The sequence below is a fragment of the Siniperca chuatsi genome, linkage group LG3 (genome assembly GCF_020085105.1).
Source record: "Siniperca chuatsi isolate FFG_IHB_CAS linkage group LG3, ASM2008510v1, whole genome shotgun sequence".
NCBI classification, from domain to species: domain Eukaryota; kingdom Metazoa; phylum Chordata; class Actinopteri; order Centrarchiformes; family Sinipercidae; genus Siniperca; species Siniperca chuatsi.
In genome coordinates, this window is record NC_058044.1 from 1,391,557 (window position 1) to 1,417,500 (window position 25,944).

At 46.4% G+C, this 25,944-nt stretch overlaps 5 protein-coding genes across 17 annotated transcripts in view; 2 read left to right on the forward strand and 3 right to left on the reverse strand.

Annotated features, from left to right (window-relative positions):
- The window catches only part of LOC122873026 (NACHT, LRR and PYD domains-containing protein 12-like), a 657,912-nt gene that overhangs the window by 542,383 nt on the left and 89,585 nt on the right, over positions 1-25,944 (forward strand). The gene's annotated exons all lie outside the window — the stretch shown is intronic.
- Positions 1-25,944, forward strand: part of LOC122873028 (NACHT, LRR and PYD domains-containing protein 12-like) — a 1,034,258-nt gene that overhangs the window by 345,026 nt on the left and 663,288 nt on the right. The gene's annotated exons all lie outside the window — the stretch shown is intronic.
- The window catches only part of LOC122873033 (NACHT, LRR and PYD domains-containing protein 3-like), a 573,599-nt gene that overhangs the window by 51,996 nt on the left and 495,659 nt on the right, over positions 1-25,944 (reverse strand). The window lies entirely within an intron of this gene.
- Positions 1,355-18,649, reverse strand: LOC122873049 (atlastin-2-like). Of its 3 annotated transcripts, none has more exons than XM_044189352.1 (14): positions 18,499-18,649; positions 13,642-13,922; positions 10,633-10,767; positions 10,414-10,518; positions 10,160-10,210; positions 8,555-8,611; positions 8,278-8,370; positions 8,023-8,161; positions 6,822-6,949; positions 6,164-6,220; positions 5,775-5,846; positions 5,253-5,684; positions 4,438-4,452; positions 1,355-3,996 (listed from the first exon to the last, which is right to left on the reverse strand). In XM_044189352.1, exons 1-14 carry the CDS (start codon positions 18,569-18,571, stop codon positions 3,886-3,888), a joined length of 1,749 nt encoding a protein of 582 aa, XP_044045287.1. In that variant the 5' UTR covers positions 18,572-18,649; the 3' UTR covers positions 1,355-3,885. The 3 variants fall into 3 exon arrangements, with proteins under 3 accessions (XP_044045287.1, XP_044045289.1, XP_044045288.1); XM_044189354.1 differs by lacking the exon at positions 18,499-18,649 and adding an exon at positions 18,205-18,345; XM_044189353.1 differs by lacking the exon at positions 4,438-4,452.
- Positions 22,766-25,944, reverse strand: part of LOC122873056 (heterogeneous nuclear ribonucleoprotein L-like) — a 27,337-nt gene continuing 24,158 nt past the window's right edge. For 5 of the 7 annotated variants that reach the window (XM_044189368.1, XM_044189364.1, XM_044189366.1 and 2 more), the window contains exons 10-13: positions 25,873-25,944; positions 25,497-25,554; positions 25,270-25,371; positions 22,766-24,724 (exon numbers count right to left, since the gene is read on the reverse strand). The exon at positions 25,873-25,944 is cut by the window's right edge and continues 127 nt beyond it. In XM_044189368.1, the coding sequence (XP_044045303.1) occupies positions 24,669-24,724; positions 25,270-25,371; positions 25,497-25,554; positions 25,873-25,944 (288 nt within the window). In that variant the 3' untranslated portion in view covers positions 22,766-24,668. The remainder of the gene's footprint in view (positions 24,725-25,269; positions 25,372-25,496; positions 25,555-25,872) is intronic. The other 2 variants (XM_044189365.1, XM_044189367.1) reach the window with 1 other exon arrangement.

The window sequence follows — 25,944 nt, forward strand, 5'->3', positions numbered from 1 at the left end:
CTTGGCTCTGATGCAGTCAGTCGTTCACATTAACACGTGCTCAATAATTGCAGATCTTAACTCTTTTTAAAAGTTTATGAAGATCAGTGAGTCACTTAAAGCTGCTTCGTCTGATGGTAAATGTAGTTTTTATCCCTGACGTGATCAAGTCGCGTTAATCCTTTTAAACAGAAATGAGTCTAAGTTAAGCGTGAAGGACGTGATTAAAGCATTTTACAACATTTGTCTCCTGAATTAAAGCTCGAGGTTTTTCTGAGCAGCTTTTTAAACAACATCCAGAGAAAAGGCTTCACTTTGATTTCTGAATAATTAACAAGGATCATTATTTTAATTTCTTTCATATTTAACCTTTTATTAAAAGGGACAGTTCACCCCAAAAATCTAAACTACACATGTCTCCTGTCTCCTGCAGAGCTGTTCGTCCAGCTGAAGGTTTCGCTGCGAGCTGCAGAGACGTCTGCGTGGCGCTCGGCTCGTGGCGCTCAAAGCGCCAAAAACCTACATTTGAAAAACTCAACAGCAGCGTCTGTTTCCAGACCTCCTGACCTGAAGGTCATCCTCAGTTTCATGTGGGAACTGTTTTCTTTCTGCAGATAGTTTCTGCGTGAAACTGCTCACAACAAACCGCTCAAACTCTTGATTTCAAGGTCAAGAACTTTCAATGTTTACTTACAAAATATTCAGTGTTTTAAATGCTAAATAAGCCACTTCCTCTTCAGCTAAAAAAAACAAAACATTAGCGTGCTAACATTTAATGCTAAAAAAAAAAAAAAAAAAAAAGTCTGCAGTCTGACATGTTAGCTTTTATTAGCACGCTACACTTGCCTTTACACAAATGTTTTACTTTACCAATGCTGATAAGTGATAAAACGCTAGCGTTACCCAAACAAATGTTAGCATATTGACCTTAAAGGCTCACAAAACTCAGGCATTCCTGTTACAAGCTAAGCTAAAGTTAGCATGATAAGCTTTGTCGGCGCGCTGAAACCTTAACCAGAGTGTGCTTAGCCATGCTAACACCAAAAATACTGTGCAACGTGTTAGCACGCAACAAACGTGAACGCCCGTCATCCATTGTTTCTATAAACGGCCGGGTCCGTACGGAAGCTCGTTCATGCCGAGAAGAGAAATTATTAAATATCAACGAGTGACAAATTCTCATGTAAGTAAGTAAAAAATATATTTATATAAAGACACCATCCCTTAACTTTGACCATGAGTGTTTGTACAATTTATTTATTCAAACTTTGCTCCGGCCTATAAACTATAAACCCAGCGAACGGCTAAAAACACCCCTCCTGACGTCTGCACAGGAAAAACATGAAATTAAAATAAAGAGAGATCGACACCGCTCTTTGTAGGAGTTTGGTTTAATATTGTACTGAAAAATAAATTAACGAAAATAACCTTGAAATGCAACATAAGAGACCAAAAAAAAAAAAAAAAAAAAAAAAAAAAAAAAGGATCCAGATTATAAACATTCTTCGCCAGCAGGGGGTGGAACCGCAGTGCTCATGTAAGATTTAATTTACAAATATATATATATAAAAAAAAAGAATTTATTAGACATATCCACAAATCACGAAAGCATTCCTTTACATCCAGCGAGCTGAATCTGGTCTACCACCCAAACCGTTGTTCTTCCAGCTACAAAAAGGTCTAGAAAATTTATATTTATATATGTATATATTTCATACACATGCCCTATGTGTGGATGAGGCTGTAAAAAACTAAAAACTGTACAAAAACAAAAAGCACACAGCGGTGATGTTGTGGATGGAATGATGATTAAATAAAAGTGTGATTGAGTGAAAACAACAACAACAACAACAACAACGCGATGACCTCCGACCCCCCCCGAACCGAGGTCGAGGTCTGGAACGAACCTTTCATCCATCCGATTCACGGAGTTTGGCTTTAAAGCGGAAACACTGACGCCATCTTCACAGAGTACATTTAATACGTGTGTGTGTGTGTGTGTGTGTGTGTGTGTGTGGGAGTGTTTTAGTGTTTTAACTAAACGGCTTCTGGTGCTTTAAAAAACAGGAGAAGGTGGTTCAGTCCTTCAGATTTCTCAAGATAAAGAGGAGGAATGACAACACTCGAGTTAAATAACAGAATTAAATATTATCTGCAGGTGTCGGCCGAACGGGAGGGACAAATTTAAAAAGCTTCGTTCTCTGAAACAAAGTCAGATCAAGAGGACTGAGGATCATCATCAGGAACTACCAGGTTCAACGTCCGACGTCCCAAAATAACGATCCCCAGATAATTAAAGACTTAAGGAACAGTTCAGAGTATTTACTTCGTTTTTTTTTTTTTTTTTTTGGGCGATCTCACGTTTGTGCGTTCAGTACGGCGCCCGAGTCGGGCTCCGGCTCCGCCGTACTTACGTGAGATCCATCTGAACGTTTCCCGAAATTATTAGGAACCATTAAAGTAAAAAAAAAAAGAGAAACACAGAAGAAAAAGCGGTCAACACTGAAAGTCATGATCATGTCATTACTGATAAATCAAGTCGTGATCTGGAATAATTGGTCTAAAAATTACCAACTGCAGACTCTGAGCTCCTTCCAGCTCGCACCCAGAGGGCTACGTCAAGCGCGAGCTGGTTTGGGGGAAATTTAGCTTATTTTACTTACAGTTCTACTTTCCCAGAGTCCGACTAACACGCGGAAGCAGCAGCTGTGTGAATCCTTTTATTTGCTAAAAAATCTGTGGATTCAAACAAAGCGATAGACACGCGTTGAGCCCAGTTTAGCTTAGTCTGCGGTTTGTTAGCCAAACGCAAGCTGGAGTCACGATTAGCGTCAACGCCATCCGAAGCCACGCTAGAAAATATTGTTTGTGTTTTCAATTTAAAAATATTAGCTATTAAATATTAACACACGGCCATTTCTGTATTTACATCGTCAATTTCAGTATTTAAAATAATCGGATTTAGCATCTGAGCTACTTCCTGTTAACTGCTCCCACAGCGGCGTAAAAAACTAGCTCACTGACGTAGCTGTTCCCAGAGCTTTCGACTGTACGCACGACCTACGTCCTGTACTGAGGTCACGCGATGACTCCGTTCACTGAGGAAGACCGTGGGATGCGGTCGAAAGCTCCAGGAGGAGCCGAGTGAATGTCTAACACGGATGTGTGGTCGATATCGAATCTCAACGTTCAAAGTATTTATTTGTTGTTCCTCAAATCTCCCGGCAGACGTGCGGTCATTTCAGAAGATTAAGAAGCGTCCGAGCCTTCGACGCGTTCGTCTGCGCTGTCGGACATTAAAGCTAAACGAGGCCAATCGAGCCGTTTCAGACTTTTAATCTGCACAGAAATGTAGAAACATGCGTGAGTTTGTGATTCTGGGAAAGAAAAACTGTAAAACTTCCCTCAAACCGAACTGCTCTTGAAGTCCCAAAACGCTCGCGTCCGCCGGTCAGTGCGCTCAGTCTGAGAGCGTCTGTCAGTAAAGCTGTAAACTTTGGTAGCGACTCCTCCTCGCGCCGCCGCCCGGCGACAGAAACAGACCTGACGGAGACGGCAGGAGGGAGGAGGAGGAGGGAAACATGAGGAGGGTCTGTGGTCATGCTCTTCATTCATACATTCACATAAATGGGAATCAATAACGTCGATTCGTCGTCACCCGGCGGGTTCGCCTGGGACGACACTCGGTGATAGAATAATGGCCCCTCCCACCAATAAATACCTTAACCCCGCCCACTGACAACTAATAAAATACATCACACTGCTTTGTCCGGGTCTACAGCGAGTCCTTACACCTACAGCCGGCACGGCGAGGAACCATCATCTACAGTCCGAGAACAAAAACTGATTTACACGTCTCAAACCGTCCTGAAAGCAGGGGGGGGGGACGGACGGACGGACGTGCTGCTAGTTTTTCTTCTTGACGTTGTTGTTCGAGGCGAGCCGGGGCCGCGGCGCAGGGATCAGGCTTCCCAACGGGACTCGACTCCGAGCCACTTCGAAGAGTTTGGAGAAAACCTGGAGGAAGAGGAGAGGCAGGAGGTCAGGTGATAATAACTCTTTAAAGGGCAGCTGGTGGGAAATAAGCAGAGATCGCAGAACATGCGGTTGCGTTTTGTTTTCGTTGCACCGATCCCACCTTTCATTTCTGGCAGTTTGCTGTCACGTTCTTCATCATAACATCTCTTTTCACCGCTACGCAGATCACACAGTTATTTCATATATAAATCTAGTATTCTGTCGGCTCACGGCCTTCACCTGGGACGCACCGTGTCCGCTGACCGGTCCAGCAGCCCCACATTTCCATACCAGGTGGACCAGCAAAGACCCGTGGATCAGGGGTCAGTACCAGATCAGTGACCTCGAACGTAAATTAGATACCGACGAGTGAAGCCGAGCAGCACCGAACAAAGAAACCTATACAGGTAATTAGAGCTTTAATTCGTCCTCAGTTCTCACCTTTCGTGGCGTCCTCTGGAAGCATTAAGAGAGAAAATGAAGAGGAAGGATTAGAGGAAGAGGAGGATGACAGAAACCACACAACAGCTGAATGAAATCACAATAAGACTAAAGAGTTGTTTTCCATAAGAGGCTTTGTACTATGGGCACATTTCAGTTTGCACCAATAAACGGCCGTCTCTGGTCACTTAGCGACAGGATCTATTAGATACTAACTGCGAGTCCTGATTGGACGGCTGATGATGGCGTGTAAAAGTTGTGACCTCACTAGTCGTCCAAATGGAGTTCAAACCTTTACCAAATTTCCTGAAAATGGTCCAAAAGACGATGACTCGCTGCTGCCGCTGCGAGAACGCGAGCTCGTCGGCTGACGGAGGTGAACAGCTGGTGGAGCTGATCCTCCAGCCGCTGCCGTTAAAGCGTCGCAGAAGAAGAAGAGGAGGACGCGGCGAGGCGACGTCATTAAAAGCTCAGACGATGGGAAAACACGACGTTTCTGTTGGTGTCATGTGAGGAAGGCTCCAGCCTCCTCATCGCTCCACACACACACACACACACACACACACACACACACACACACCTGATGTGTTCGTTTATTCACTCGGTGCGTTTCTGGTTTTATCCACAAACAGCTTTCACACCAACAACTAAAAATGTTTGCAATATTTCGACTTTTCCTCAAATTTCTGGCGTTTTTTTTTTTTTTTAAACTAAATAACGGGTGGACGGAAACGCACTCACTTCAGATTTTCAGATTAAAAGCTTTCAGCGCCGCTGCTGAGTGACTCTGACGACAGAGCGGTTCGTCCTCTCACCTGTTCCCAGAGGGTTTCAGCCACCTGGTCGATGATCCCCCCGACCTCGCGGAACTCTCCGGAGTATTTGACGTAAGCCCAGACGCAGAGCGCCGTCAGAGCCACGCCCATCACCAGGTTACACAGCGTGGCCACGGAGCTGATGCCCACGAAGCCCGTGACCAGCGACACCACGTACATGACGAACATGACGGCGAACAGCGTGGCGGGCGTCCGCGCGGCGTAAAAGATGTTCTTGCCGTCGTTGTGCTTGCCGAAGTTGGCGTAGGCCTCGTCGAGCTCCGCCTCCAGCTGCTCCTGGTAGCGCCGGCAGAAGTCCTCGCCGCCCATCTTCTTCACGGAGCGGAAGTGTCGCACCGACACCTGCCGCAGCTCCACGTGACGGCGCTCCAGCTCCGTCGGGGAAATGTAGGGTTTGTCTCCGCCGCAGACCTGCGAACAGGACACGCCACCAGTTAACAACAGGATTTTATCACCCGAGACCCGGAGCTCCAGCAGGCTGGACAGGAAGTGACGCGTTACCTGCTCCATGCTTTTGTTGTACAAGTCTTTGGCTCCTGCGACAGCTGCGAGGTTATTAGCTTCAGCTGTTGCCTAGGTAACAGATGACAAAACATACATTCAACACGGAGTCATTTTGCTTGAACAGAGGTCTGCTCTGGTCTCATCCGATGGACACGCTGCACTACTCGTACACGAACACGTCCGAACCCGTCAGACGGTCCGCAGTGAGAAAGACAACAGGAATACGTTCACCTCTCTGCACTCTAACAAGTCTTAAGACTTTAAAAAGCTGGACGTCGCCTGCTGCCGGTTGTTAGATTAAATATCATGACGTGAGCTGCCCAGCAGGCGGCGCCGTTTAACAGTGAGATTACGTGAAGCGTGTTGTGTGTGTGAGCCGACCTGACCTGCAGCATTGACTTGGGGTGAGGAAGCTCCTCTCCCTGGTAGATCTTCATGTAAGCCTGAAAACAAACAGATGACAGCAGGTGGAGAGAAACAGGAAGAATCAGCTGGAGGCATGAAAACATTTACAAAGACGCCGCGAGACTTATTTTAATCCTACGACCTGTTAAACGCCAAAACCCCTCTGACTGAGGAGAGCTCGGCAGAGCTGCAAAACCATTAACGGGACTTTGACAAAACAATCCCAACTCAAGGTCCACTTACTAGCTTTTTCAAGAGCTTTCAAGCTGGACTTTTAATGGGGAAGAATAGTTTTAACTTATTCGTACTTACTCAAAACGTCTTGACAGAAATTAGTACTTATTATTCTCTCTTCTAATAAACTGCAACTTCTTCTCTCGTTAGCAGACAGACTCACATTTTCAGGCCTCTCACTGCAGTCTGTAAAGATTTATTTATTTTCTTAAATAACAAAAAACAAACACTATTAATTTCCAGAAAATATAGTTTTATCTGTTCAGGACATTTAAAGCTCCAGGAAACTGCACTGCAAAGTCTTTGTGGGGAACTTAATTTGAAACGATGGAGCCACAAAATGAATCGTTATCCTCACTGACCCAGTAAACCAAACGAAGGGAAGCGACGCAGACGTAAACTCACTTTGAAGTAGTGCAGCAGGTCTCTGCAGGTGATTTTGACTCCTCCGATCTCTTTTTCCACCAGGTTTTCCGGAGAGAGCAGCGTCGGGACGAGGTTCACCAGCTCCTTCTTAAAGTCCTCATCGATATCTGACACACACACACACACACACACACACACACACACACACACACAGGTTTGGGTCAGTGTGGACATTGTGGAGGACTACAAATACCTGGGAGTACACATGGACAGTAAACTGGACTGGACCAAGAACACTCAGGCTGTTTACAGGAAGGGCCAGAGCCGCCTCTGTTTCCTGAGGAGGCTGAGGTCCTTCAACATCTGCCGGACGATGCTGAAGATGTTTTATGAGTCTGTGGTGGCCGGTGCTGTCCTGTATGCTGTTGCATGCTGGGACAGCAGGCTGAGGGTAGCGGACGCCAACAGACTCAACAAACTGATCCGTAAGGCCGGTGACATTATGAGGGTGGAGCTGGACTCTGTGGCGGTGGTGTCAGAGAGGAGGATGCTGGGTAAACTACACGCCATCTTGGACAGCGTCTCCCACCCGCTCCATGACGTGCTGGTCAAACAAAGGAGCACCTTCAGCGGAAGACTCATCCCCCCACAATGCACCACAGAGCGCCACAGGAAGTCCTTCCTGCCTGTGGCCATCAGACTCTTTAACTCCTCCCTCTAAGTGTCAGTCTGTTTGACCCGAAGTCACTAAACTGGACATTGATCATTAACATCTCTGCAATACTTGACATATTGTGCAATATTTAGTTTTCCCATGTTAGTTTTTCTTATTTATTGATATTGATATTATTTACCTCCATTACTGCTGTGCAATATCTTAATAATCTCAATAAGCTACACTTAACTCCACAGTACATGCACCACTACTTATTACTATATTATTACATTGTATTATTATACTGTATTATCATCATCAACCGGTAAACCCACCTGGTACTTCATTTATTTTCTGACCTGTTTTTATAGTGTTTTATAGTGTATTGTATCATATTTTGCTTAGCACTTCTGTTCCTGTGTGCACTGACGTAAAGGCGAGCCACTGTAACAAAGAGTTTCCCTTCGGGGATCAATAAAGTATTTCTGATTCTGATTCTGAGGTTGACCGTGGACTAGTTGCTGTGGACTGGTTGACCGTGGTCTGGTTGACCGTGGTCTGGTTGCCGTGTCTGTAGTGTTTTACCTCGGAGCCGTCCGTCGAAGTGAGGGTTGGTGGCCACCTTGAGGCCGGGGTGAGGCAGCAGGAAGCAGCCGATGTTGGTGAAGCAGGAGTGGATGTGTTTCCTGACGTTCTGCAGCTCCTCGTGCTGGTTCTGCTTCACCTGAACACACAGACGTCAACACATTAACACCTTCACGGTCCGGAGAGGTTTAAAATCAGAGAGCGAAGCCTCAGGCGGTCACTGATCCAGGCGAGAGCCCGCCTGGGGAAGCTCACCTGCAGTCGTTTCTCCAGGAAGCTTCGTCCTCCCTCCAGGCCGTACGGATGTTCGTAGGGGTAGCTCCAGTCCCGGATCAGGAACATCAGAGTCTGAACAGATGGACACGTTCAGGTTATTGATCCAGGATCGATTGTTTATCACAGGTCAATAACGGACAAGATCAACAAAACATTTTATTCCAATAGCTTTAGATTTGTTGTCGTTTGGAAAATCCGGTGTCTAAAAATCAAAGTGAATATTACGAGGAACGCGAACGCGCTTAACAGATCATACCTGAAAGGGTTTCTCATAGACCTCCTCCATGGCCAGTCGGCCGTACTCCGTGAAGAGCTGAGGAGAGGAAACAGTCACACATCACAGTCATTAAGCGGTATTCTGCAGGAACAAGCGTGTGCATATCTGATTATTACAACAGAGATGCAGCTTTATCCGGTCCGTGAAAGCTTTTCCTCTAGACTCTCGCCGTCTAAAAAGCCTTTCCTGCTGCGGCCGGAGATTCGCGAGGAATAAAAATAAGAAAAACTGGGCTGAAGTTGGCCGACTGATGTTTGTTGCGTCACTGCAGCCGTGCCCTCACTGTTTGACTGACAGGTGACCCGACGAGCAGCGATGAGCCGTCGGGACCAAAGATGGAAGAGAACTTCAGTCTGAGCTGCTTTCTGCCTCATATGGCTGCCTGCTGGGTTTAGTTCAGCGGTTAATCCTGACCTGAACACACACACACACACACACACACACACTAAAAGAAGAAGATGAGCTTCAACAGAAATGCTGCTGTAAATCTGTGGGATTAGAACGCAGCGTGAAGCTGCCGGCGACTTGTTATCAGGAAGGGGAGGTAAAAAGGTGACGATGACGGGACGTTCTGCCGATCAACACAAAGGGGGGGGTGGGGAGTATTTTAGGCAACATACCTGGACTGACTAACAGCACCGTTTAACACAGCTGGCTAAAGGCAGTAGCTGTGGCCACATGGAGACAGCTTTGACGTTTCATGACGTTTGGATCGTAGCGCTGGGAATCACCAGAGGCCCCCTGATACGATATTATTGCGATTTATTACATTTTTTTCCCATCTGCAAATTGTGTCCCCAAAAGGAAAACTTCGTCAACATCTGTTTTATCTAATACGTCTTCACTGTGTTGACCAACTGACCTCTGCTGACCTCACCAGAAAAACAACATCTCAGCACCATGCAGTGAGCTGAAAAAGCAAATCATTATTATTCTAGTACCAAAAAATATTTTTTTGTGGTTGCAATATTAAAAATGGATGTAATAAAAGATCAATGTGGATCCCCAACGGATCCCACAGTTACTATGCTGACATTAACCAATTAATTAACCACACCGAACCTTTAGGCTAAACACAGCCGTTCACACCTGAAACTAACCATCTCCAGACTTGCTCCTGAACATAAATCCCATTTTTAATCTGATGCTAAAACCAACTTTCCAGTTCGCTGAGCTAATCACCGCCGTTCTGCCAACGATCCTGGTGAGATCCATAACTTGGCCTCGCTGTCGGAGCGACACACAAAGCTGAAATGCACATGTGCGACAGACTGAAGGTAACCCGATGGAGGATCTCTACAGCTACCAGGGAACCACCGCCAGTATGTGTTTGGGACACTCCCAGTGTCTCAGATCCTCGCAGCCACCGGGGGAAAGCGAGCTACAAATGTTAGCGAGCTACAAATGTTAGCGAGCTACAAATGTTAGCGAGCTACAAATGTTAGCGAGCTACAAATGTTAGCATTCATAACTGAGCTTGTTTTTAAAATGTAGCTTGCTCTTTAGACGTATCTGTGACATCGCCTGCTGAGGAGATCATTTGAGGAAAAACAAACAAAAAAACCCCTGCAGACTCATACTGACCTGCAGGTGCTGGAGGTCGTCTTCCTGGACATTCTGGGACAGGTTGTACACCTGAAACACACACACACACACACACACCTCAGCCTGTTAGTCACCTGAAACCATCACAAGAACTTTATTACTTTAAAAGCACAAACACGCAGCAGCAACGCCTTCATTTCTGCAACACGTCACATGGTCTCGACTCCGACGTGCGCTAATGAACTAAATCCAATGATGCCTTGTGAACTGAGCACACATCAGAGACAACAGACCTGGACAGAGCTGGTCATGGTGCTCAGGGCGAACAGCGTGGCACAGTCTTTGATGGTAGACTGGCTGTCAAACGCCCCCTGTGTGTCGATTAGTAGAACTGCAACCTGCAACAACAACAACGACACACATGCTCGTTATTCCAACAGCTCTCACTACAGCTGAGCTTATCTGGTGTAATTATGGCGGCACTACGCCGCCTTGGAGGACTGTGAACTGACCCTGCAGCCGTCTGGTTTCTCCACCACGAACACCTCGCTCCAGGCCAGGATGCCCGTGGTCTCCCGCTCGCAGCCGCCTCGCCAGGTGAAGCCGGTCAGAGGCTCCTCCTCGCCGCCGACCCACGAACCGGACGACTGGACGAGAGACAGGAGGAGAGGTCATCGCACGGTTCCCGTTTAATATCACACACCGATTCCAACCGGAGAACCCCGAATCAAACGCCATGTTTTTACGTCATGAACAGAAACAACAGGGAGAAACCTTTGACAAGTTTAACAAACACGATATGATATATACACACACGAGGACAGTTTTAATATAAAAATCGATTAAAGACCATGTTTCAACATGACTGAAGTCAGTGTTGTTGTGTATAATGACAGCAGGACCGTTTTCTCCTCCGTTACCTTCCTTCCAAGCAGCCACGGGCCAGATTTGTTTGCAACAGAGCTATTGATCGGATTTTGTCCTCAACGTCTCTTTGGATTAATCTGAGAGCTGATGGATGATTTGGAACATGGTTAGGAGAAGACGAGGGCAATACGAATTAAATCCTCTGTCACAGTATATTTTAGTATCAATACATATGGCGATACAGCACATTTTCTGGAAAACTTGTTTATGGATAAAAACGCCAAAAAAAAAGAGCGGACCGTCTGGTTTTGCTGTTAATTCAGTGAAGTCAGTATCTAACTAATCAAGGTACTTTATCACATTGATTTGTATAGAAATCTAAATGTTTTTTGCAACATCGCTTACAAAGAAGTAATACACAACAAATGTGAAAGGGATGGATTTCATCTCCGGCTATAAACAGAACAGTTGACCGATGTCTTCTCACGTTATTCATCGTCGTCCACCTCTTGTGATGATTTATGTAACGTATACACAGAGTGTGTAGTCAGTCAGCTAAAACATGTAAAGGCCTGTGTGTGGTCCTTCACGCAGTCCAGTCGCAGCTTCCAAACCGAGCTGTGTGAAGAGCAACGCTACCGTGACCTGCCCCCCCCGTGTGGGCGGGGCTTACTCCACGCATAAAGACGGCCTTTATGCGTGGAGTAAGCTGCAGGGAGCCCTGCGGAGGCCCGGCCACAGAGCCGGCATTGTGCCGGCCTAAAATCCTCTTTACGGCGCGACGAAACCCTCCAGAATATTTCTCAGCGCTTACCGTAGATTAACACGGCCAAAAGGTCAGTTCCCTCTACCCGTCGGTCCGTTTCAAACGAACACTAACTGCCGCAGGGCGTGACACCAACGTCAGCTGACGGGAAGCCAAAAGAGATTTTTATGGTTTAATGTAGTGAAGAAGATTTCATTTTGCACTGACTAACTCCCACCACTCCTGTGCTTATGAAACCCAAATCAAAACCCCGCTGGACAAATAACTAAACCCTAAAACACACAACACACACACACACACACACACACACCTCCGAGCGAGTTCAGTCTCTGATGGCGTTCTGCTCAGAGAGCACTGAAGACACATGACCGTGACGGGAAAAGCTTTTTCCAGAGATTTCAGCTGCATCACATGGTCCTCATCAGCAGCCCGTCGACACGCCGGCTCAATGGCTGTCAACGACTTCGTACTTTTACGACTTTGTTTTGTCAAGAGTGACCTTTTCACGCTCAAATGCAGAAGAACAGTTTTGAAAACACTCACATGCCCCTAAGCATTTGGAAACAAGTTATTGATAATTATCCGTCCAGTGATCACTTTCTAAACACGACTACACTGAAACAGATGGAGGACAGAATCCACCGTCTTCATTCTGTGGAAAAATGACTTCTAAAGTTCAGCTGACTAAATATTCCACAGTCTGAGTTACACATATCTTTATTTTTCCTTCTGGGTGTTTTTAAGCCTTTTCTGGCTCTCGCTCGGCTCCGTCGCCTCTAGGCCACGGTTTCTTTTAGAGCAACATTTCCTGTTGGTGTAACTGTCCCTCCGCTGCAGCTCAGCAAGGAGACATCTGGGCACACAAACAAGACTGACTGCAACATACCCGGCTGAACTTCAGACCTACAAGGACTGTGGATTTTGTCAACGTACACGCGTGGTAGCGACGCGGGGTTCGGCTCCGACGTCGCCCGAACCCGCGCGTGCGTGTAAAACCATCCACCCGAACAAATTCTTCTCTGCGATTCAGAGACCTGCATCTGTTCCTCTCCGCCTCCACCGGTCCCTGTAGGCTTTATCGCCTTTTAAATGACGTCGCGAGCTTTCCGGGCGATTTCTTTACTGTGTGTTGCACTGATGTACGAGCGTTTAATGATCAGAGAGGCTGCTGTCGGTCATTTTAAAACGTTTCCATGCGCGCAGTCATGTCTCAGCAGATACCGAGGGACATTAAAGCAGCAAAACTAAAAAAACTGTAGTTATAAACTTGACGGGACAGAAACTCTCCAAAGGAAACAGAATCAAACTTTAAGCTTCTGAAATCCATTGTTCAGACCGCTGTGATGGCGCTCAGGATTCATCAGTTTCACCGCATGAACCTGGACTGTGTGTGAAGAACACACAACATGTGCTAACATTAGATCCCGACCGATCCTGTCGGGAGATTTAAATAATCAGTGAAGTTACGCTGCTGAGCCTCGTGCGTAAATGTGCGCGGCGTCCACCCGGCCGCCATTAAAATCAGAACATGCAGTTTTATGACCCGGCACGAGCGTGCTGGATTCAGATCAATGTGAACAAAACCTGAATTTATCCGTTAAGGTGACACAGCTGAGAAGTCCTTAAAGTACTTTTGATGGAACCACAACAGTCACTGAGCTTTCCTGTTAACAGATCCATCTCCATGACAAAATCTAGTAAGTGGACCTTGATTTGGGACTGTTTTATCAAACTGCTATTTGCAAGGTCAAGAATGAACTAATGCATGACTGGAAGTGTGTGAATCATTTAGAAATCCTCAGAACCAGAACTCCAGCCAGTCAGATTACCGGCCCAGCCTCGGCTCTGAGGATCTCACAGCTGAACGTGACTTGAGTCGACGGCGTACCTGTTTGTACATGAAGCGCAGCATGAAGTCCAGCAGGAAGGACTTGCCCTTGCGGAAAGCTCCGGCCACGGAGACGACGACCACGTGGAGGTCCTGCACCTCCTCCTGCAGCAGCAGCCGCTCCAGCGCCTCCTCCTGCAGCAAGAACGAGTGCTCCTCCTCGTCCGCCACCACGATCTGCACCGGCCTGGCCACGCCCACCTCTTCCTCCTCCAGCAGGTCGTCGTCCTCCTCCTCCTCCTGCCTCATCGGGGTTGTGTCTGATTTAAACCCGTGGCCACCTGAGAGGCAAAAGATGTGGTTAAAGTTTGACCAAAGGCCCAGAACGACACACTTCCTAACGGGGACGGTTCTTGTTTCTGGTTTTCCAAGTGGAAAAAAAAACACGACAGCTGTTCAGCTGAACTGAAAATCCATTTCTGAACGAATCGGAGGACATTTGGCTGCAGAGCAGTGCTTAGTTTCACTTCTCTATCATCTGCTTTAAACAGCTAATAAAGAGGTCCTGTTGTCATGACAACAGACGTTCCCGACACCTGGATTGTGTGATCCGCTCTACTGAAACATCTAAAACCGACGGCAGGACGTCGTCTTCGTAACGCTGCTGCTACGTGAAAGTATTTGATCCCGTCAGTGAAAACATTTTTTTTATTTTTTTTAAGAAAACGCCACGTCGTGACGCCGCCATTTTCAAATAAGTCCAGTTTGAGGAAGCCGGTCGGCGTCGGCGCGGACGTCTGACTGCAGCCGCGATGGCCGACTTCCCCCACCGGGATCAATAAACTCTCTCTGATGTTCAGGAGTGACAGCGGAAAAAGTCTGACCTCCTCCAGTTAGTGAAGCCTCACAGGAGCTCAGCCAAGAGGAAGGCTGAAGGGAATCACTGCTATTATGGGATGGCGAGGCTGGCAGCGGGTTTACAGTAAACAGACAGTCGGTCAGCGTTGCTCTACAGACGCCGTTTTAAGCTTTCTGCTGTCCTTGTATGGCAGCATTGCCGCTTCACTGCCTGCAGCTCCGGGTACGAGGCACCTGGACGTTTCACGCAGACATATTTGACCCTTTTTGGGCGCGTCAGCCTTCATCTGATAGGTCAGAGCGAGGGGGTCGGTCATCTCTAGCTCGCTGGTCTGAAACCAGGTGAACAGAGCTAAACAGCAACGCTTTCGTTGCTGAACAACAACAACGAAAGTCACCGCGTGTCAGTTTCGGGGCCGGAAACGGCGACTCCGCAGGTAACCGAGCGTCTTCATTCGGGTCAGCGCTGAGAGCTCAACACCACCGATCAGCTCCCACCACATGCAGCAAACGGCTCGCTGGTTACATCATCCTGGGAAGACGTACGTAATGCACAGGTCCGCACAGAAGCGGTTTTGGGGACGACGATGCGTGCTTCAACTGAGGCTTTTTAGGAAGACCAGTGATCCGGGTGATTCAGCGCGCTAATGCCGTCTGCGGAGCGCTCGAGCTGCCGGAGGTAAAACGCCCCTCCAGCGTTCAGGGAGAGACAGAAGCACATAAAAAAAAAAAAGGTTAACAGAACGAATGAATGATAAAACTAATGACTCAAACCATTTCACAAGTACAGCGTAGAGCTGAGACACTTAGTCGATCACCAGAAAACAGCACACTGACAAGTAGATCTCTTAAGTTATCAAATCAAGCTAAAAAAACGCCAAGCATTGTCCCGTTAAAGCGTCTCCGACGTGAGGATTTGCTGGTTCTCTCTGGGATTTGGACAGTCGGATGATTTTATACACTCTCTATAATGAAAGCCATCTTTAGTTGATGCAGTCTTTTTTTTTTTTTTTTTTTTTTTAAATACTCAACTGTTTAATCTATCCACACTTTTGTGGATCTGAGAGACGTGACTGACACGCGGGGTAACCATGACAACCACCACCACACTGATGTGATTTTAAAAAAGTAATTCCCGGTCAGCGGTCCTAAACTTTTTAAGCAACCGAGCGGCTCGCTCGTGGTGCTGAAGTGTATTTTATACGAATGCTTTTGCAGAGTGGAACCAAGTTGCATCCTGCGGTTCACTGTTCGGTGTTCGGTGGGTTTAATAAATCCAAAGCGATTCGTTTCAGTATTATTTACAGAAAGTTCGACGCAATATCGTCACGACGCCGTTTACAGTGACGTGTTTGGCCACAGCTGGGGAACAGGCTGGCCTCCGGCTTCGGTCTAACAACAAGAACTGATCAGAGATCAGGGTGGATTGTGCCGCTCACACTATAGCCTTTCACAAACGTTTTAATAAAGTTAAATATAATCATTGGCTATTTATTTACATACAGTGTACATTTTGGGGCAATACATCCTTAAACGTTGCACTCTATCTAAACGTCTCTTCTCAGCAACTTCCTGCAGGAAGAACTGTTGCCTAGCAAGACGCCAAAACTTTGCATTTAGACTACATCGTCACTAAATTAACTGAAAATACTCTTTCCTCTGCGTTGGCCCTCCATCCACACTAAGACATTTTATTTCCAAAACTAGTGATTTCATTTGCCCCCTGGTTGACCGGTGATATTGACAACCTGCAAACAAATCACCGATTTATTCTCATTCAGTCGTCTGAAAACGATATAACAGAACGGTTCAGTTGATCAAAGAGCAGGAGCGGACAGAACGGAGGTTTAAGGAGCGAGCGTGGACGGCCATCTTTGGCTGAAACAACCTGAAAAACGTTAGTGTGAACACTGACGGGAACACCTCTCTGCTGCCTGTTGAGCAGCAGCTGATAAACCGGATCACCTGATCACGCTCGTCTAGCCTGCCGCAGCGACTCACGCCTCCGTGAGTTTTCACATTATACGTCCGCTGTTACAACACACCACAGAAGTGAATAAGCATATTTCCCCGATTAACAGCGGATTCCTGTACAGACATTTCCACACTGCTAAACTTCCTCATAGCAGAGCTCCCCGCCTCTGGTCAAATCACCCCCCATCCATCAGTCACTACCATTACACCCATCAGCGGAGCAGAGGAATCTGGTCTGAGTTCTGCTCAAATGTCTGTACACTTTAACAACAGTCTGGTCTGGCTGCATTCACAGCAGGCAGGCATACCGTCCCAGCGCTGCTGACCTACTGGGCAGGGCACATGTGACACTCACAAGTAGGGCATGGGGTACACACGGCTCAATGAACACATAACTAAAAGGATTTTTAAGTCCTAGAAAAATCAACATTTCTCAAAACTTTTCCTGTCAAACCCGCAGTTCTGCCTCGTTCTGCAGCAGCGATGTCAAGTTTGGAGAGTCCAAGCCTTAAAATGTGAATCTGGAATAGGAGAATAACTATCTCAGTAGCTTCAGATATATTAATGACTCTTATTACGTGAGGAAAAGCCTGCGCGCGCCCCCCAGTATGTATTGTATCTGACAGCCAGTTGCATAGCGTCCTATCCTTGTGTAAGAAAAGGACATTATGCACCAGACTTCATTCAAAAACCTGCTAGCTTAATGTTGATGTACTTCTTTGAAAAAGCACATGCCTTATCAGAGAACTACAAAAACAATCCTCAAGCCTCAAGTAAGAGGATAACTACACCAGTACAATTATGTATACCACATCACATGACACATGGCTCGGTTTCTGCCCCACTTTGGTCTTAACACACATCAGGTCAGTGGAGCTCTGCAGCTGCAACAACACAAGCAGCACACGCTCACGTTTACTATTCACCCAGGGAAACTTCATTAGCCTGTGATAGACAGCTTTAATGGATCAACAGTACTGGCTGTCAAACATATTCCAGCACTGATAAGAAAAACAGCAAGCTAGAGGTTTCATCATCAGCCAGCCTGTCAGCTTACTTCACAGCAGGTAGCCAGTAACCTGGTTGTGATCATGATTAGCTAGTCTCAGACAGTCACTAAACTGTTAGCTGCAAGCAGTGTAGTAGAAGTAAATACCACAGTAACAAAATAATGTAGTCAGCTGGACGGCTAGCAGCTTACTGAGGGAGAGTCTACCTGTCCCAAACACTGCACCTGACAGCCAGTCACTGATACTACACGCCAAACCCCATTCAAAAACTGCATGTTTAATGTTGCCGTGCAGGAACTGGCATAAAGTCACGTTATGTAATAATAATAATCAGTAAAAAGTAATAATAAAAAAACCGATTGAAAAGTTGGACCAATAATTCAGAAATATGATCGATTTAAGGGGTAACGTTAGCGTTATGAATCATTGCCAACAAAAGAGGAAAGTTAGCTTAACTGCCCGACTTATTAAACGGAGTTCGGCGTTAGTTTAACTGTATGAGTCTACTGTCTTATCCTCAAACTAACATTTTTAGCTCGCAGCTAAATTTTGTAACGTTAAAAGCCGGATTTGTTAGCCCACTGTACTTGTTATCCACAGCCTGGCTGAAATTACACAGCAGTTGACGAAGCCGTTTAAACAGCTTTTACAAAAACAGCAGAACAATGAAGAATTAGCTAGAAGAAGCTAGCAGCTACGTTAGCCGGTCCGCTAACAACAAACACACATTCAGCCGAAGGTGAGGACAGCCGGACGGCTTAACAAAACGCCTAACACTTACACAGCGGGACTAAGTCGATGTCGGTCCAAACGCTACCCCGCGGCCACTGTCGCTAGTGATAAAGTGCCATGTTTGCAGTGATAGTGCCGCTTGGACGCGCCGAGTCGCTGCAGGATGCGAAACGACAGGAGAGGCGATTATTCGACGAAGCGGAGCGCTCCCTGCAGTGTCATTTCATTACGTTTTGTCGTCTGCAAAAAAACACACGGCGGTGGCGGCCACGGATTTAGAAAAGCCCCGCTGCCGTCTGTCGTGTCAGTAACGCCATGTGACTCCCGGTATATGTTTAATTACCTTCTTTGAAGATGCTGTTTTTGTGATTCCGCTGCTTCAACCTGCTCTCCTCCGCCTCCGCCGCCGCCGCCATCTTTCCTGACCTGCTGATAGCGGCAGACTGCCCTGACGTCACTGAGCCCAAAGCCGCGGTGCGTTCCGCGGGGTCCTAAAGTACACCGCCGAAGCCCCGCCCCCTGTGTAAGCTAGCTTCTGCTCTGCTAGCTGTTCTGCTAGCCTACACAGAGGGCGTCTTTCTTCTGTTTTTATGAAAAATTAAACGTAGTACTGGGGTTTTCTGACCACACTATAAGATAAATGGACACTTACTGCTGTGCTGACGAGAAAACACGAAACAACTTACATTTTAATAAGGATACAACAATTGTTCTGTTCAACAAAAAGCCTCATGGGAGCTGTAGTTGTGGTTGTAGCTGAATGCTAACACAGTCTCCCATTTTTGTTAAAATAAAGATATGTTCAAAGTTTACAAGCCAGTAAACTAGAGGTATACATTTTGATGGAGCCCTAAATTAGAAAATCAGCTGTGGGATTATTTTAGAGGAATCTGACATCTTGTTTTCAGGGAAGCTGAACGTAAACGTCTCATCTCAGAGGTGGATATCAGTTTAAAAAGAAAAGTTAACAGTTAAACCTGCATTTGTTGTGTTTTAGCCACTTGGGGGGCAGTGCAAACAGCTGTAAATATTGTATTGACATATTATCACCTTTTAAAATTGTAGTGGCTAACAGGTTAGCAAACAGCTGCCTGTTTGTGTCCACCGGATGAATGTAGGTCCAATATTCACTCTCAGCACGCGAGGTTGGACAAACATGTCTCTGACTCCCGGACCATCAGCACCGGTTCCCCCCAAGGCTGCGTCCTTTCCCTGAGCACCAACAGCTGCACCTCCAGTTGCCAGTCCGTCAAGCTCCTGCAGTTTGCCGATGACACCACCCTCGCTGGGCTCATCTCTGGTGGGGATGAGTCCGTCTACAGGTGGGAGACTGACCACCTGGAGACCTGGTGCAGTCAGAACAACCTGGAGCTCAACGCTCTGAAGACAGTGGAGACGGTCGTGGATTACAGGAAGAAGCCAGCCCCACCCGCCCCCATCACCCTGTGTGACTCCCCTGTGACTCCGTGGAGGCCTTCCTGCTTCCTGGGCACCGTCATCACCCAGGACCTGAAGTGGGAGCTCTGAAGAAATTCAACCTGCCAAAGACAACGACGGTGCACTTCTACACCGCCATCACTGAGTCCATCCTCACCTCCTCCATCAGCATCTGGTACGCTGCTGCCACCGCCAAGGACGAGGGCTGTGATCAGCGACTGGCTGCAGTCTACCTTCCCACCGGGACCCTGAGGCGAGCAGGAAAGATGGTGGCTGACCCCTCCCAGCCCGGACACAAACAGTTTCAGACTCCCCCCTCCGGCAGGAGGCTGCGCTCCATCAGGACCAAAACCTCACGCCACAGAAACAGCTTCTTCCCGTCTGCAGCCTCGTCAACAAGGCCCCGACTTTCATACCCCCCCCATTCTTGATCTGCAGTACTTGCTTTATCTTTACGTTCATTGTTTTGCACCAAAGCAAATTCCTTGCATGTGTAAACCTACTTGGCAATAAAGCTGATTCTGAATCTGTGAGCTCTGTTTTTGGTCTCCACCAGCTCCTGAGGAAATATGGCTCTTGAGCTGCTCTCTCTAACGGAGTCTGTCTGCTGTTTGCTGCTGAGCAGGTGGGTTTGTCACTGAGACAACTCAAACCAAAACACTAATGTTGCGGGCTGTAAAAAAAAATACAGTAGATGTGCCGCAAAGAGAAATCTAGGAGCTAAAAAAGGCAAAAAAAAAAGAAGCTTTGTAGAGCTGAGGGGAACTGCAGCGTCAGATGATCATTCTCTGTGGTTTCATCACTGCAAGCGAGACCTTAAATAAATAAAACCAGTCATTTCTTAATTTAAAACTTAATCATTAGCCTACAGCTTTACAGACATTGACAGTAAGATCAGTTCTGTTGGGACTGGAAAACACGTTTTCACTGTATTGTAGCCGCGACACCAAGGTAATGTCATTTGGAGCCTGCAGCAATAGTATGATTTTAATAGATTTTACCTGTTTTTTTAAAGCTGTGTAATTCACATTAGTTCACCACCCACCTCTCATCCCATCGTTTTAACAAGTTATTCAGTTCACTGAAACTGGGAACTAAATCTTCGTAAAATCCAAAGCCGCCTGATATCAGAACTTGTTTTTGAAACCTTGTGAAAACGGATTTGAGTGTCCGTCTGTCAGGAAATGCATCCTCTCTCAGTGCATGCTGGGACTTCAGCACACTTTCTTACTTTTTTTAAACAGAAGAAGCCGTTGTCTCAGACGCTGCAGGTTCAGACTTTGACCTGGTTTCCTCTGAAGCTGGTTCGATCAGATTACAACCTGTCTTCACACCTGGACGTTGGTGTGGTTGAGTGCTATCTGATGACAGGCCGGTCAGACTGGCTCTCTGCTGCCTGCAGTAAAACAGAGCAGGCTCATAACCACACTTATCGTACGTGCAGATATTTGCAACTGAAACACACCACAAAGCCTTCAACCGCTGTTTACTTACACTTATGTTTTTAAAGTAACCTGAGCGTTTTGTCTCAGCCTGGACTGTGATCAGAAAATTGCGTCACCACAACGCAACAGAGATGAAAAAATAAACTGTGTTCTGTTCCCCTCCACATACAGGACCTATTTTTAAAGTCTTCACGGAGGATTCACATCTGAAATCCTTTGGTCTCTGAATTATTGATGAAAACACTCAGCCAGCTGCAGAGTCTTGGATGATCAGTGATGAGACGTTGTAGCAGATCGTGTTCCTGCTCGCCTTTACTGAGACTCTGAGACGGTTCACCAGTTTACATCTGGTTGTTTTCATGTTGTGAACCTGTACAGAGCCGTCAGAGGTCAGAGGTCAGAGTCAGGAGCTTCCTGAAAGACACTACAGCGCTCCTCCGCACCTCCGCACCGGCTGCCGCTGGCTGCTCGAATACGATTCAAGACGCTGGTACTTGCCTACCGTCCTGCGAATGGCCCATCTAACATCCAGGACACGGTCAAACCAAACACCCCAGCACGTCCACCACGCTCTGCTACTGCCAACTGGCTCGCTACCCCCTCACTGCGAGGGGGGCCCAGCTGCCGCTCAACAAAATCATGACTGTTTGCGATCCTGGCTCCACAATGATGGAACGAGCTTCCCACTGACATCAGGACCGCAGAAACTCTACACAACTTCCATCGCAGTCTGAAGACTCACCTGTTCAGACTGAAGACTCACCTGTTCGGACTGAAGACTCACCTGTTCAGACTGCACCTTGGCCCTAATAACTTGTGAATTTCAGGCCAAAATATTGTACATTCAAATCCGGACTGTGGCACACAGAACAGTGAGATGAATCGCTGCACTGGGGCAGACCACAGGACTCACTCTGCACAGAAATAGGTCGTTTCTTCACGATGCTAGCGGCGTAACTCTGAGGTGGTGATGTCGGCCTGTCGGCCGGTTGGTCCACCACTTTGTTTGCGACTGAAATATCTCAACAACTATTGGATGGATCGCCATGAAATGTAGAAGAGGTATCGATGGGTCCCAGAGGATGAATCCCGATGACTTTGGTGATCCTCTGACTTTTCCTCTAGCGCCACCATGAGGCTGACATTTGTGGTTTTGAGTGAAATCTCTCAACAACAATCGGATCGATTGGCACGGGGCTGCAGAGCTGCTAGCATGGCCGTAGACTCTTTCTTTCGCCATAAACCAAACTGAACAGTTTGACTCTGAAACCACAGTTGTGACATACGGTGACGAAGAGTTTATTAGATGCTGAGAGCAGCAACAGCGGCGGCCTCACAAGATCTCAGCAGAGATGTGACTGGAACATTTATGACAGATCCAGGGTCAGTTTTCTGTATTAAATTACTGACGTAGTTAACATTTGATGAATAATCAGGCTGGTTCCAAATCAGTCCCACACTATTTAACGTTATGGAAAAAACAAACTATTACTTGTTTAAATGATCATACATTTAGGGGTTTTTAGAATTATTATTATGGGCTGAATTATCGTACAAATGCGATAACTTCTGAACACCCGGCAACACACACAGAGCCAGCTGGCGTCCAGCTGATCCCAGAGCTGTGATTTTCTTCATAGAGTCACAATTTAGTTTAATCAAAAAAACATCAGCTCTCACCTTCCAGGTGATGTTTCATGTTTTTCAATACAATATTACAACAGCACATACTGACACAACGTTTATTACCATCAACACCCATGTACAGACAACTTGGCTTGTGATTGGCTGACAGGTGTCAGGTGTTAAAATCATACACGAGGACACCTCAAACATGGTTCTGTTCATCCGCCAGTAAGAATCTGCGCTCAAGATGTTTTAAACGCAAAAGTTATTTCTCTCTTCTCTCCAGCGGTATCCGTGCATGCAGACAGTCGTGGTTGGACTTGTCCATGTTTGGAGACATCTGTCTCTGAGCTGAGTGAAGTTTAGCTTGCTAGTTTAGCTAACCTGTGCTGCTCACAGCGCTGAAAAACAACATGTAAAGAATTTAAAAGCTCGTCTTTCCCAGTCACTCAGCATAACTGCAGAAGAAATAGTCCCTATGAAAACGTTTGACAGCGAGTTCTGAGGATTATCCAGCTTTCTAAATGTGGGATCCTAACATGCTAACATGCTAACATTAGCATCCTAACACAGACTTTACTTTTAGATTATGCACTGAGCTAAAAGTCTTATATACAGTCATTGTTATTCTAACTGGCTGCAGTTAGTCTGTTGAAAGAGCTTTAAAAAGCTGATGTGTTTAGCAGGTATACGGTTGGTTGATTTAGCGTCATGCTAGCTGCTTAGTCTTTCACCATCACACACGACATTTGCACCGATAGCTTTAATGGCAAAGAGCCGCACTGTGTTTTAAAGCAGGATTAAAGTTTTTTTTTTTTGCAACTGGCGTGCAGCAGAACTAGCTGAAGTTACAACCTTGCAAAGTAGCAGAGCGGCGTGGGCCTCCCATCGAGGGCCACCTGACGTGGAAGTAGCCGCCTGTTTGTTCATCACAGATACATTTACAGCTGGTGTCTGCTGCACGCTAGTGGCCCGGCCGGGGCTTTGCCTCCATGTTCTTCAGTTACAGATACTGCTGACTGTATTTGCAGTAATACTCAAATTTCATTTGTTCAGTTTCTGGGACCACACGAGTGTAAGTACACAAAGAGGCAAACAAAAAGTACTGTTACTTAAAAAGTCACAATTCAAACAACCAAAGCTAAAAAGGATTTTATGGGATTATTCTGTAAACATCTGGTTCAACACTGGCCAGGAATAATCTTGTGCTTTAAAGTCTCTTCACGTCTAGACTGATAACTACAGACGAAGCTACGGTGACGTTCATCAGTTCATCAGTTCATCAGAAGTCATTCAGAAAAAAGTTCAGTTATAGAGGAAACCCAGACATTCAGCACTGAAACACGTTAAAATAAAGAAAAACTGAGGTTCAAATGAGCCGATCAATAAATCCAACAAAGAAAACTACTAACTGATTTACCAGCAGCTGCAAATTAAATAAAATGACAAAACAGTAAACACACAAAATAAAACCAAACCAAGTTTCTCTCTTCCTGGCTGACATCTGATTGGTTTACACTTTTCACCGCTTCCTGTTTAAAAAGCTGCTTCACCGTGACTAAATCTTTATGGAGTCACAGCGGATATCTTTACCGTTATCTCATGAAAGGGCCTTTTGTGGAGGATGACATCGTTTATTGATTTGATTTCTCGTGTGTGATTTAATGAAACTGTTCAGCTGTTGTTCACATTTCAGCCGGAGCAGATTTCCTGCTGCTGACATCATTCAGGAAAAAGAAAATCAGTTTTAAAGGAGCTCAGTCCTCATCATTTACTCATTCACTGCACGGTCATCGAGGTGCTTTACTTCTTCAAAATGCCTCCATCACTTCCTGCTCCACAATGAGTCGAATAAACGAGAAACACACAAAAATCATCCCTTCAAACACCTCAGAGGGAAAACTCTAATCTTCCGTCCATCCTCTTCTCTTTTTACAACGAACAAACTTCCTCTCTGGTTCGTCCCGGAGGACCGGGCGTCTGTGGCGGCCATCTTGTTTCTGGCTCACAGATGGGAGGAGGTGGAGAAGCAGAGCTTCAGGGTGAAGGGGTTGGAGCTGTCTGCAGGTCAGAGAGGGAGAGCAGGTTCACGTTACACTGAAACAAACAGCCGGAAGACTTTCGGTCCAATATAATAAACAATGAATCTATTTTACAGACATCATGTGTGTTCACATGTACTGCGCTGGAGCGCCATCTGAGCCTGACACCTAGTGGTGAATGACTGTTGGTGCATTCAAGGACACACTTCTGAGAATTGAGGCTTGGCTGCTGAACAGCAACTTTACGCCCATAATTCAACATTTTCTCTTTCTTTCTGAGAGTGAGGTGTGTTCAGTACCGGCTCACCTACCGACACCTCCACAGCGCACCGATTAACACGTTGTTTCTTGTTCGTTTAATGTGCACACGAACAGAAAACTACAGTTTGGGAGTTATGAGGCGACTGTGCAGAGCTTCCTGACGTCTTGTTGTCACAGTGAAGTTGCACAGAAGCGCCGAACTGTTGTTCGTCAAGCCGAGGAGACAAGGACACCAGATCCTGACCCCGCCCACACACAGTTCCCACAGTATTATCAGTGTGTCGGTGTCCGTTGAGTCCTTACTGGGGATCCTGATCTGGTGGTGGTTGAGGACGGTCAGAGTCTCCACAGCTTCGGTTTTACTGTCAAACTCCAGAAGACCAGACAGAGTCTTGGAGCTGGCTGCTGGGACGAAGAGGAGGAGGAACATGATGAAGAAGAAGAACAAGGAGATGTATTATCTATCTATTAAGTTATAATTAATTATATACAAGTAGCTCCTCGTCTGCTGTGTAATTGGTTAAACTCACGTTTGGCATCGAAGACCTTGAACTTGGTGAAGGCCGGGACGTTGTGTTCAATACAGAGCTGCAGATCAGAGACAAGAGACGTCAGACTGTTGATGAACCAGGTTGAAATAAACCAGAAGTTTCCTTCAACGAATTTGAATACGGTCTGTTATGGTTAAAGATACCTTGAAATGCTGCATATTCACCAGAAAAGAATCAAGAGTTTGGAAAGTTTAACTGAGGCAAAACACTTCAACATGACAAGATGCTCTTAAATCACATGTCATCAGCGACGGCGTCCCACAGAGCTCCATACTTGGCCCCATGCTCTTCTCAGTCCAACCCAACTAAAGCTACTCTGTCTCCATTAAAGGATCTCATGCAGGTGTGACCTCACCTTGTGCAGCTGCTGTTGGCTGAGAGTGGGCGGGGCGTTGTAGAAGTGCAGGACGGCGGCAGGCGGCTGGAT